This window comes from Papaver somniferum, chromosome 11 (genome assembly GCF_003573695.1).
Source record: "Papaver somniferum cultivar HN1 chromosome 11, ASM357369v1, whole genome shotgun sequence".
NCBI lineage: Eukaryota > Viridiplantae > Streptophyta > Magnoliopsida > Ranunculales > Papaveraceae > Papaver > Papaver somniferum.
In genome coordinates this window covers 120,564,164-120,576,999 of record NC_039368.1, presented here as the reverse complement: position 1 = coordinate 120,576,999, position 12,836 = coordinate 120,564,164, and the positions used below count along the sequence as shown (strand labels likewise).

Here is a 12,836-nt window from a genome sequence, read left to right as displayed (position 1 = left end):
TTTGAACTAAACCTATCATAAATTATCACAACTCATAAAAGAAAATAAAAACAATAATAATAATTTAAACAAACCCATAAAAGAAAAAGAAAAATAAAAGAAAAATAAAGAAAAACAAAAAGAAAATAAAAAAAATTATTACAATCCCAAATAAAAAAAGAAAAAGAAAATAAAAATTATTACAATCCCAAATGAATAATTAAACAAATTATTACAAGCCCAAATTTGAATTTAAATGAGACCCAAGTGGGTTAACTCATGGGTTAGGCTTACTTGTTTTTGGAGGGAAGCCCAAAAATAGGCTTTTAATCCCCTTTTAGTTGCAAGGCCCAGTTGGGCTTTAGGATCGTCCTAGCAGCTCAGTTCAAGCCCAGCAGCAACAAGTGTAGCAGAGCCCAGCAGCAGCAGCAACGGAGCCCAGCTGAAATTGCAAGCCCAAGAGCAGAAGTTGCACAAGCCCAGCAGAAGTTGAGGTTACTGAGCCCAGCTCAGTTGGTACAAGCCCAGCTCAGAGAAAGTTGCACAAGCCCAGTTCAGAAGAAGTTGCACAAGCCCTGGCAGCAGTTGGCAGCAAGCTTGGCAAGTGCAACAGCTTGGCAGATCAGCAGCAGCAGTTGGCAGCAGTTGCAAGTTGGCAGCACCAGCAGCAGCAGCAAGTTGGCAGCACCAGCAGCAAGTTGGCAACAGCAGACTTGGCAGCAACAGCTCTACACCAGCAGCATCAGCAGCAGCAGCTTCACAGCAGAGTCACCAACACTTGCACACCAACAGCAGACCTTGAAAACTTCACAGATAAGGCAGCCAGCTCCCCGGCAGCGGCGCCAAAAACTTGGTGTGAATTCTAAGATGCACACAATATGCTTGCAAGTATACAAGGTCAATATTTGTAGTAAAAGAGTGAATAGGGGATTGTCCACAGGGAGAGGAGCATATGAGAAGTTTTCCTAGGCTAAAAAGAGTAGCAATGCACTATGGCAGTGAGCTAAAGGCAAACAAAATTTCAGGCATATAACCAAGAACACAATATAAAGCAATAGAGAAACAGGCTAAGAACCACAGCAGGGAAAGATAAGCAAAGAACCAAAAATGCAGGGTAAGACAATAAAGAAGCAGTTAAGAAAAAGCAACAAACTACCAAGGCTTGGCAGCCAAGGGCAAGAGGCAGGATTGTGCACTGACTTCAGTGCACAGTAGCTACAAGATGCAGGAACATAAAAGGCATGAAAATATAGCTGAAATGCAAAAACACAGAACTTGAAAAAGTGACTGAAATTGAGATTGATTAAAAGAGAAGTGGTGGGAAAGCCAAAGCAGATGATCCACCTTGTATCCTAATCAAGTGAAATGGTCTAAGTTAAGTTCATTCCTAAGCATACACTAGAAATGAAAGAACACCAACTTGCTCACTAGTCTACCCCTAGCATTGGCTGTCTTTTGACAGTACATCCAATCACAGGCTCTATGAGCATTGGCCTCTCTCAAATACACATTCACAACACAACAACAGGAAGTAACTCTCTAGTTCATTCACACTTGACAGTGCACAAGGCTTCACTGAGCCTTGGCCTGAAAATGATTAGCTCATGCTAACCATGTTTTGGCAACAAACATACATCATGTGAGATAAGTTAAACATGAATTGCATCATGACAAATAACTATAACAGAATCAATTTGCAACTGTCAACATACAAATGCTATAATTTTCAGTTCATAAATTTTTTCTCTAATTCTCTACTGGCTAGTCCAGAGAGGTAAATAGTGTCTTCCTAATGCTTCCCAAAGCATCAATTTATACTCATTACCCAAAATTAGCTTTTTCCCCAAATTTTTCCAAAGTCAGTAAAATTAGGTTTTACCAATTACCTAATTTTATGGCATAATTCCTCCCATGTGTGACGACCCATTCTTCCTCTGATTCTTCTCATGCCCTCCATGCCTTCAATTTCAACTCTATTCCACCTAATTTGTCAATTTCACCTCTAGGGTTCCTGACATGGGAGAGGCGTGAAATTGAGTGATTAGGAGGACATAGAATTGATGAGAGTGGAAATAATGATGTGGGCTAGGGTTGTTGTGGAGAGCTGGTGGTGTTTGGTGGCGTCAGTTGCAGGAGGTGGCTCTGCAGAGGGGGGTGGTGTAGGTGATGGCTCGATTGTTTGGGAGAAGGGGGTTGTTTGGGTAGGTGGTATGGGTTCGGTCACTAGGGTGTGAGGCGGGTGTATCTAGTTTTGATGTTCTGTGACGCCGAGTCATTGGATGCGAAGCTGGTAGGTAGATCGGACGGTGATGTGGAGTGAAGCTTGGAGTGACCGTCAGATTATATGATACAACAAAATGAACGGTACTTGATGGAGTTAGGTACTGTAGTGTAAGGCGGAGATATCAAACTTCGATGCACAGCAAGGGAGCGACCGTTAGATTCAACTACCATCTAATATGAAGGCTTGGAATTTCGGCGCTGTGGTGCGTGGCAGAGACTTCAGATTTTGATGCTCTATGAAGGAGCGACCATCGGATGCGTCTGGGAACTGATCTGACGGCTGAGAACGGAGGCGCTTTTGTGTGTAGAAAATGAGGTTGTGCGCACCATTCTTCGCGGCTTCCTTGCGTAATTTCTCCCGGCTTTTCACTACTTTTCTGCTCTTTTCGCTCCGCGACTCATCCGACTTTATTTATTACCTAAAAATACAAAATTAATTAATAAAAATATTTATTCTTGAAAACAATGAAAATACAGAATATGGGATAAAATGTAGAATTAATGCATAAAAGATGAGTTAAAATGCCAACAAAAAGGGATAAATATATACAATATTTGGCACTCATCACGCTACAAACAACATCCACTTTGGCACTAATTTTGGGTACACCTCTAACAGGTTCTTTATTAATGATCTTTCCAAGGAGGCGATAATTGATACGATCAAAATGCTCATGCCAAAGTTGTGTAGATTCCACCTTAGTCAAGTTACAACAAAGATTAAACTGAATATAGAGAAGATAACAGTTATTTTTGTCATGAATGACGTGAAAAATTACTTTTCCATACTTATCTTCAATATTACCTCCTTTAGCATTGAAGATAACCTTGTATCCTTTGTCACAAATTTGACTAACAAAAAAGAGATTAGCAGACATACCTTTGAAGTAAACAACATCATGAATTTGAGGCACTCCCGGAAGTTTGATCGTTCCCTTTTTGATGATATGGAAACAATCATATCCAAAGGCTACATCTCCTCCCTTAAAATCATCTGCATTCACGAACCATGAAAAGTCACCGGTCATGTGCCAGCTACATCCACCATTGATAAAACATTGAAGGGTTTAAGTTAAAATCTCCCAGACCGACATTAGTTTCCCTTGAATTAGGATATCTTGTCATTCCTTTTGTAAGTTTTTTAATATTAAACAAAAGTTTTCCAACTTTTTTATGTGTAAAACATTAACTGCTTTTTAATTTTGTCTAGAAAGCTTTCATGTATGTTGGTAATGATCACAAGAACCACAGAACATACATGAGTCAACAGAGTGGTGGATGCATTATTAGGTCATTTCGATAACACCTGAGTCACATCAGGTTTAACAATGCCTAGACCTCATTTATCTTCTAATTGACGATAATTCTTTGAAAGAATCAAGAGGAATATTATTTAGATTTTTTAAAGAGCTAGATGTTTCTTTTTCATATTTCAAATCCTCAAGGATTTTTGCTAAGGTAGACATTATCCTTGTTAATACGAATTTGATCATCCAACTCTTTTTGAAGAAACTTTTCTCTTTTAGATCCTTCTCGAATATCAGAGTTCTTGATGTGAATTTCACAATGAAGTCCATCAAATTTCCTTATCAATTGTTGTTTCTCATGACAAAGATTATCAATAACTTTAAACAAATCAATGGATCAATATCAAAGGTTTCTAGAACACACTCGGAATCTGTTAATTGACTGGTCCTGCCAAAGAAAGAGATCGTCAAATTGATTGTGACATCGTTAGTACACAAACTTGATCTGATACCAATTGAAAACTCAGGGGGTACCAAGTACACCACCAACTTTTTCGTCTTGATATGAGTATGAACTTGTATAGTAATTTTAACAATCAAAATATGCGAAAAATTAAAAACACACGCACACAACAGAATTTTGTTAACGAGGAAACCAAGCAGAAAAACCCCGGGACCTCATCCAGATTTGAAAACCAAACTGTATTAAGCCACTACAGACACTAACTTACTATCATACCTCGGACTGGAATGTAGTTGAGACAAAATCCACCCTCTAAGCCATTAAGGTATAGTCCCGCTCCTTACGTCTCTTGAAACTTGCAAGTATCAACACAATCGATTCCCTTAGATGACGTCATGTAAAGCCTACGAGTTTCTTCAAAAAAAAATGAATACTTTTGATACCAATTTTCTTCTAACAGATAAGATTATTTTATTGCCGTTTAAATCAAAGATCAAGGTGAGAAAATCTATTTGCAATAGACAAGCTAGCAAACCTCAAAAATCCGGAACTTACGACACCCGAAGAGAAGCCTAGATTCTTAACCACCTCTCAAGAACAATCTTTAAAAGATCAGTTTTTATATATCTGTGTTGAGGAATCACAAAGTCTAAGGCAAATAGAACTTTGTGATTACATTCTATCTTGCCTGAAAGAGGTTACAAAAACCTCAATAAAAGAAAGATCAGGATACACGAACTATCAAGGTAAAGATAGTCGTACCTGGCTTCACGAATCCCCAAAAAGAAGTATTTTAGTCGAAGACCTAATTATGTTTCTTAGAGGAAACCTAGGTCTATAGAGAATGAATCTAGAATCAAATAGGACCCAAAGTGTCAGGGATAGAATTTTCCAGTTAAAATAGCTTCTTTATTTATAGATTTCAAAGGCCAAGGGTTGTTTAGAATTCAAGCTAAGATAACTTGAGAATTAAGCAAACACTTTTAGGTCTCCAATTAAAGAATATACATTGGGATCCAGTTCTGGAACCGTGTATAATAATTGTTCGGTTTGGCAAGTATGCCAAAGAATTAAAGAAATTTGATGTTCATTTAAATACCCAAGAATTTAATCATGATACACATACATAAGTGAAAAAGCAGGGGTCTAACAACCACACCCAATATTTCTCTTAGAAATATGTATGGACAACTCCAATATAATTCCAAGAGAATCAACTAGACAGTCAGACTCAATCAATGGAAATATATCCAAGAGTTTGTATCTTTGTTTCACAATGTAATCAAAAAATCAAACAGATAGAATTCCGCAAGCCTGATTATTATGTGAAACAACTTGAACGGTACCAAAGACCAATGTTAAAGTGTCAATCAATATAATAACAACCAAAGGTTGGATTCTCAATTGATTGAACTTACGCACAACCTGTGATATTTCAATTATATAAACAAATATAATGCAGAAAAGAAATAACACATACACCAGAAGTTTTGTTAATGAGGAAAACAAAAATGCAGAAAACCCCCGAGACCTAGTCCATATTTGAAAACCACACTGTATTAAGACGCTACAGACAATAGCCTACTCCAAGTTAACTTCGGACCGGAACGTAGTTGAGACCTAACCAATCTCACACTGATCAAGGTACAGTTGCGCTCCTTACGTCTCTGAATCTCAGCAGGACTCTACGCACTTGATTCTCTTAGCTGATCTCACCCACAACTAGGAGTTGCTACGACCCAAAGTTGAAAAATTGATAAACCAATATGTCTCACTCATAAAAGTCTATTGAATAGATAAATCTGTCTCCCACAGATAAACCTACAAGTTTTGTTCCATTTTTTGATAAATCAAGGTGAACAAGAACCAATTGATATACCGTACTTATATTCCCGAAGAATATGATAGAAATATCAATCACCTCACAATAATCTTAATTGTATGGTAGCGAAACAAGATATTGTGGAACCACAAAAGATGAGACGAAGATGTTTGTGACTACTTTTTATCTTGTCTATAAGAGATTAAATCTCGAGTAAATCTTAGAGAAGATAGTACTCAATCACGATAGAACAAAACAAGATCAGAACACACAACTACAGAGAAAGTAGTTGGTTCTGGCTTCACAATCCCAATGAATTCTTTAAGTCGTTAACCTACAGGGTTTCCTGAAAAACTAAGATTAAAGGAGAATCAACTCTAGTCGCAACTAGTATCACACAGGAGGTGTGGGGATTAGGTTTCCCAGTTGTTAGAGTTCTCCTTTATATAGTCTTTAAATCATGGTTTGAAATAATTGTTACCTTGGTAACAAAGCGACGAAGGGCGCGAGTGCTCTTAGTGCTTTACAAAACAGGTGGATCATAATACTTCACTCATTTGAAATGTGTTTCTCTTTTGATCTCAATTGTTTCACGGATGCTGATGACAGTTGCGGCTTCCCAACTTATTGTATCTGCTACTTGACTTCTAATGGGTACTCCATAGATGTTATACCAACACCACTCTTTGCGGTGTTGTATGCTGCTCCCATACATGGAAAATCAAAGCAGTTGCATCTTCAAGTGATCATGCATTCACATATTTACAGCTACTGCTAATCCTTGATCTCACAAGTTCCTTCTTCATCAATCTAAATTCCGATTCAGGAGGCCTTTATAATCGTTCTGAGAATATGAAACCATAATTTTCTTAATTAGTTACTGAAATTCAATAGTTGATTACTTTATTACTTCACTACATACAAGAACTGATGCAATTCGTCTCAAGTATAAGTATAAGTGCGGATTACAAAAATGCATCAAATTCAAAATAATTTGATGGGTTTTCAAGTTAAGATACACTGTTTTCAAAACTGAACTCTAGTTTTGGATTACGATGAAAGCTTGAGAGATATACTAACTCTCAACGACGAGCAGCTCCAAAAAAATTGTCCTATTCCAAAGATTTTCTTCTCAAGATGATAATCGCAAATTGGATCTTAGGTTTCAAATCATATCGTAAACTAGAAAGAAATCTCGAATTTGAGTCTATGAAAACCCTAAAATATTTTTCCCGAAAACCATAAATTAATCAATTATTATGGTGAATGACAACAAGTAGATTGAACTTATCTGTTCGATTAATTTCCTGTTAACGAATCTCTGATTTGGTTGTTGTTATTATTCCTCAGAAATGACAAAGGAGTAATGGTTGATGTTGGAAGAAGTCTCCATGTTGTAGCGGACGAGGTTGATGTAGTTCAGCAGCGCTGATGTGGTGAAGTGGCGATGTTTAGCGCGGAGCTTTTCTATATCAAGTTAATCGATTGGATGTTGCTCCTCGGAGTCGATGGTAGTCGATTTCCTATCTGGATTTGGTTGGTGCTCGATTTGGTTATTTCTTCATGTACAAGCAAAGAAGAGGGAGGCGATGTTGATGTAGTTAGATGCAATCGTAGGGGATGAAGCGGTTACTAGTGTAACGTGGCGTAAGTGAGCGGAAATAACGAAGCTTCTCGGAAGGTTAGAAGATCACCCAGGTTGATCTTGGTGTAGATTCTTCAGATTCAAGGAAGTAATGGTTGTAGCTGCTCCTGTAGATTTCTGTTGATGATGGGTGACGATGATTTGTTGCTAAGGTTTGGTCGTGTTAGCAGAGTTGTGAAGATTATTGCGGATGAGAGAAGAATTGGGATTCCGGATGGTGTAGTCTTGAGATGTACTGGTACTACGAGTGATGGACACAAATGTAGTTGTTAGTTGGGATGGATGACGCGGCTTGTGGAGAGTAAGGAAAGTGACGGTGAGAGAAAAAAACATATTGTGAGAATTGAACAGATGGGTCGAGAGACTAAACCTCTCCCACTGTGGTCGCAATGTTGATAGGCTATAAGTGGAAGGAGAAGTAAGTCCAAGGCATAGCAAGCCCACCCCATTAGAGGTGAATGGAGAGAGAATGAGAAGAAGAGAGAGAAAGAGATGAATTTGGGGTCCCTTACTAAGTCACCTTTCTTTCCCTTTTATAATAATCCTTCCTCTCCTCCTTATGAATAAACACTCATAAGGTTAATATATTATAAAACTACCACTTTCCTCTTTTCCAAGTTATCAAGGAAATAGGAAAATGCCCATTTTGTTAGGGATGAGACACAACTATATTTTAAGATTCTCCTTCTTGCGCTAGGTTCATCCATTATCCTATGGGTTGGACCTAGTCCCCAAGTTCCTTCTTCTTAGGAGGAATCCTTAGTAGGCTAGGGGGAAACCCTTTTTAGGTTTAATTATTTTCATGTACCAATATTCATCCTCCATGATTCAAAGTTCTTCATGACTGTGTCAGGAAATACCCAAGAGACCTGAAAAGCCTTAATGAAATAAGACCAAACTTTAAATGCAAATGGACACCTGAGTATAAGATGATTTGTAGTTTCCTCCTCCCCTTTGCAAAAACAAAAATTTCACATCTTCAAAGTGCATTCCTCTGTGACTGAGTATTGGATAAGTTGGCAAAGAATCATGAAATATTTCCCTAATTAAGAAACTCACCTTTTGAGGAATACCATTCTTCCACAAATACTTATTAAAGTCACAAACAACATCCTCTTGTACTAAAAAATCATATCACTTCTTAACTATAAATCCTCCCATAATCTCCACAACATATGCTTCCCCATTCAATCCATGCACATGACCTAATTCATTACATAAAAAGTCACATTCCAACTGTTCAAAACCTCCTCCTTACCTGACACTGCAATCTCCACTCCTCAATCATCAGAAATAAAAGCATTTTTCCTACTGCAAAATTTATAAATTGCAGGATATTTAGATCTCAAAGTACCAGTATTTGTCGAATTGTCTAGCCAGAATCTTATATATTTCCCATTATTTACTTTAAAACTTACATGTTCCTCCATAAATTCAGAAGACTTCAAAATACACTTCCAGTTACTTCTCCCCTGAGCATCATCATCATTAGTAGGTAAGCAAACATCTTCACTATTTTTGAGTTTTTGCTGAACCACCTTCCTTCCATAAAGCTTTCATCTCATTTTCATATCTCCATATCCATTTAGATTTAAGAGCCTTACTGGTACACTTCAAGTTCTTAACTCCTAAACCACCTAAAGATTTTGGCTTACAAATCTTCAACCAAGAAACCCAGCTCATTTTCCTTTTATCATCAACTCAATCCCACAAAAATCTTCTCATAATTCTATTCATCTTCTCCACACACACAGGAAAAGGAATTAATGACATAAAGTACACATGCAAGCTTGATAGACAACTTCTTATTGGAACCAACCTCCCAGACTTTGAAAGAAATTTCTCCTTCTAAGAAGATAATTTCACCTCCATTCTTTTGAGTACTTCATCCCAAACAGTGCATCTAGCAGTAGCACCAGTAGGCAACCTCAGATACTTAAAAGGAGGTTTCTCCACTCTACAACCCAATTCCAGTGCATGAGAATCAACTACATCATCAGCACCTACACTAATCATTGTACTCTTCTCCAAGTTAAACTTTATTCCTGTCAAAAGCTCAAAAGAATTAAGTATAGGCAGCAATCTTCTTACCTCTTCCTCCTTAACATCCACGAATAGCAAAGTATCATTTGCAAATTGCAGATGTGATATCATAATCCCCTCTTCCAAAACCTCAAAACCCTTTATTTGCTTCCTCAAAACTGCATCATCAATAAGTTTTGACAAAATCTCCACCACCAACAAAAACAGAAAAGAAGGTAAGAATCTCCTTGCCTCAAGCATTTTGGAGGTTTAAACTTTTCAGTAGAACTTCCATTCACAAGAAAGCTTATTGTAAGGGCAGTTTAGTTCATTATTTGAAATAATTACATCAAAAGACAAAATTATTAAGTGAAAAGAGAATCTTCGTTATTAAACAATATCTTATTTTACCTGTCTTTTACTCACAGAAAAAAAAAATTTATGGGTTATATAACCAATGTTGTGTAAATTAAAAAATCTTGAGAGTTTGTGACTTTAACTTCGTTTTGAGAATTAGGGTCCTCTTACCTTGTATACCCTTAGAGCATCTCCAATGCTTGGGATCAAGGTAAAAATCATCCTATATGAAGGTCTTATTAAGATCTTTTGAGTCTGGATCATTCACTACATGACAAAAAATAATAATTTTCTTAGAAAGAAAAACTAGTGATTCAGTAAATAAACGAGTAGAAATTATAATCTAGTCTGTTGATTTTCTTTTTAATGGAAACATAAAAACAACCAACAGTAAACTAGACGAACTAAATTAGGGTTATTAAATGTAAATTTACCCGTTATCGATAATGGAGATGTACATTCTCAATATATCTAAAATTCCAATGAAAATATCTAAATCCCAGATAAAAAATTAATTATTTAATTACTCCTGTTAACATTTGCCGGAGAATTAAATCGTCCAGTCCACACTCAAAAATTAAAAATCTTCATTCATGGAAAAGAGGTTGTCACGCCGCCTAAACTTGACATCGACTGCATGTTTGGAAGACTTCATCTCCAAATTTGTTGCTATTTTACCATGTGCAACCCAATTGTGGTCATGGAAGATGGAACAAAAACATGCAAGATCTGCACGATAGCCATAATCTGGCACAGCGACTTAAAATCTATAGTGATCCAACCCATCACTGCTTCATAATCCAAATTCATTTATTTACCTCGTTGACTTGAACAATTTGATTGCGATGACTCTAAATTCGAGGGTTGGTTTTGGGGAACTATTGTTTGTCGGTGACTCAAAAAGTTATCTTCTGATCTAACACAAACATAAGTCTCCACGAGTATGTTGTCACTATCTACCATTTTTCCTCTTTCCCAATCATTTCCATTTCCAATAACAAAACTGTAAAAACAAAAACAAAAATACCAGACAGGGAAAAGAAAGAAGATGACATTGGGGACGACAACACAAGCATCGTACACACAAGATCCAGGACCATTTGATTGGTACCAAAAATATCCAGCTTTATCTCCTCTTCTTCATCTCTATGTACCTCTACATAATCGTGTTCTTGTCATTGGATGTAGTAATGCAGGTTAGTTATTGCTTAAGATTCATCATTTTCAGCCTTTAATTTACCAAAATTATTTGTGGGGTTTTGATTTTGTATCCAAATTTCGTTTCATTTTAAGATAGATAGATTGTTCAGCTATTTAGTAAAATTCATAATTGAATAGGATTTTAAGGATTCGTTGAATGGTTGTTGCATTAGTGAATAACATGATCATACAGCTATCAGTGAAGACATGGCTAATGATGGGTTTGAGGATATTGTAAACATCGATATTTCGTCGGTGGTGATTGAAGCTATGCAAACAAAGTATCAAGACATTCCTGCTCTCAAATGTATCCTACTCTTATGTTATTTGCCTTATTGGTGGTGATCTTATTAAACTTTGGGTGAATGGTGCTTCCAAATTTCGCACGCATAAATTGTAGATGATGTTGAAATCATGCTAGATTTGGGCATGTGGGTTCCGCAATTCTAGCTTTCCTGAACACTTGGTAGATATTCAAATGGATGTTCGAGATATGAGTGGTTTTGAATCAGGGTCTTTTGATGCTGTTCTAGATAAAGGTACTGCATTTTCCCAATCCTTTTAGTACTTGCTGTGCTTTTACTTTGCGCTTGGCCTTCATTCTGAAGTTCCAGACCTGTATCGGCTGGAGATCTTATCTACTGTTAACTTTTGTTTGTTTTGTGTTTGATATCTTCAGGAACTCCGGACTCTATTATGGTGAGTATTTTATTTTATATTTCATAAAAGAAAGTTAATGTCTGCTTAGAGATGATTGCGGTTACTCACTAGATACTTGTATCTTCAGTGTGGCCATAATTCGCTAGAAAATGCGTCTAAAATGCTAGAGGAGGTAGGAAGGTATCTATTAACAAACTTGTAAAATTGTTTTAGTTCAATGTGTTCAGTTTTTCCTTTTTTGATCTGGTCACCATATATCATATCAGTTAATGCCACTGTCAGGGTCCTCAAGGGTAATGGAGTGTACATTCTGGTACGAAAACCTTGATCTTTGTTCTTTCGCTCTTTCACACCTGGAGTATACTTGTCAGAAGTTTCATTTGTACATCCTGACTTGGTTCTATAAATGCAGATTACATATGGAGCTCCAGCTTACCGGCTACCTATGTTGAAAAAACTGTCCTTGTGGACAATAAAGTTACATGTTGTAGGTTAGCGAATTTAGTTTGCATTACATCGAAACACTAGGATTCTGAAATATGTGTAACCAAAATAGTATGCTAAATCTTGCCTGGTGCAATTGTTTTAGAGAAGCCCATGGCTGATGGAAATGCAGAGCAGATAAAATGGGAGTTAACAAATCCTGTATCCTTGGACGAGACAGGTAGTTCAGTTGAGACAGCTCTCGGAAGGACTCCAGAAGTCCATTTTATTTATGTCTGTACCAAGGTACACCAGACTTCCCTCAACTGTCATTTCGTTTTCTTGGGCAGTTTTCCATGCCCAGTATCACGGTCTGATTCTAAAACAACTCAAGTTTGCGCTTGGCTTTTTCAGGATGAGTCCTTACAATCTTCGAGTTCGAAGCAGGAGATCGAGTTTTGAAGGAAAAAGTAATAAGGAGATTACCTCCAAAATTTTGTTTGAAATTTATATCCACTAGTATGTTTCTTGGATTCAATTTGTTGAGATTTATCAGTAAATAATGGGTCACTGTCATTTCTCTCAATGTTTCCATTTATTGATTTATACGACTAAATCTTTTGTAGATAGGAACTACATACTGTTTAGGGCAATAAGAATAAATCAGTAATTTGTAAAACAACAATTCCATGTAAATTTGAATCGGAAACAAATTGATTTCCAAGTTATCCTTTA

General features: G+C 36.9%; 1 protein-coding gene across 3 annotated transcripts; it reads left to right on the top strand.

The window, feature by feature from the left end:
* Positions 1 to 10,749: 10,749 nt before the first annotated feature.
* LOC113322709 (EEF1A lysine methyltransferase 4-like) lies at positions 10,750 to 12,687 on the top strand. 3 transcript variants are annotated; one of them, XM_026570850.1, is made up of 9 exons: positions 10,762 to 11,014; positions 11,212 to 11,325; positions 11,489 to 11,557; positions 11,698 to 11,717; positions 11,806 to 11,858; positions 11,961 to 11,991; positions 12,091 to 12,169; positions 12,268 to 12,407; positions 12,516 to 12,687. In XM_026570850.1, the coding sequence occupies exons 1-9, from the start codon at positions 10,867 to 10,869 to the stop codon at positions 12,561 to 12,563; spliced, it is 702 nt and encodes a 233-aa protein (XP_026426635.1). In that variant the 5' UTR covers positions 10,762 to 10,866; the 3' UTR covers positions 12,564 to 12,687. The 3 variants fall into 3 exon arrangements, 2 of the variants coding, with proteins under 2 accessions (XP_026426636.1, XP_026426635.1); XR_003347262.1 differs by having other exon boundaries at positions 10,750 to 11,014; positions 11,806 to 11,850; positions 11,945 to 12,169; XM_026570851.1 differs by lacking the exon at positions 11,961 to 11,991 and having other exon boundaries at positions 10,760 to 11,014; positions 11,806 to 11,850.
* The last annotated feature ends 149 nt before the right edge of the window (positions 12,688 to 12,836 follow it).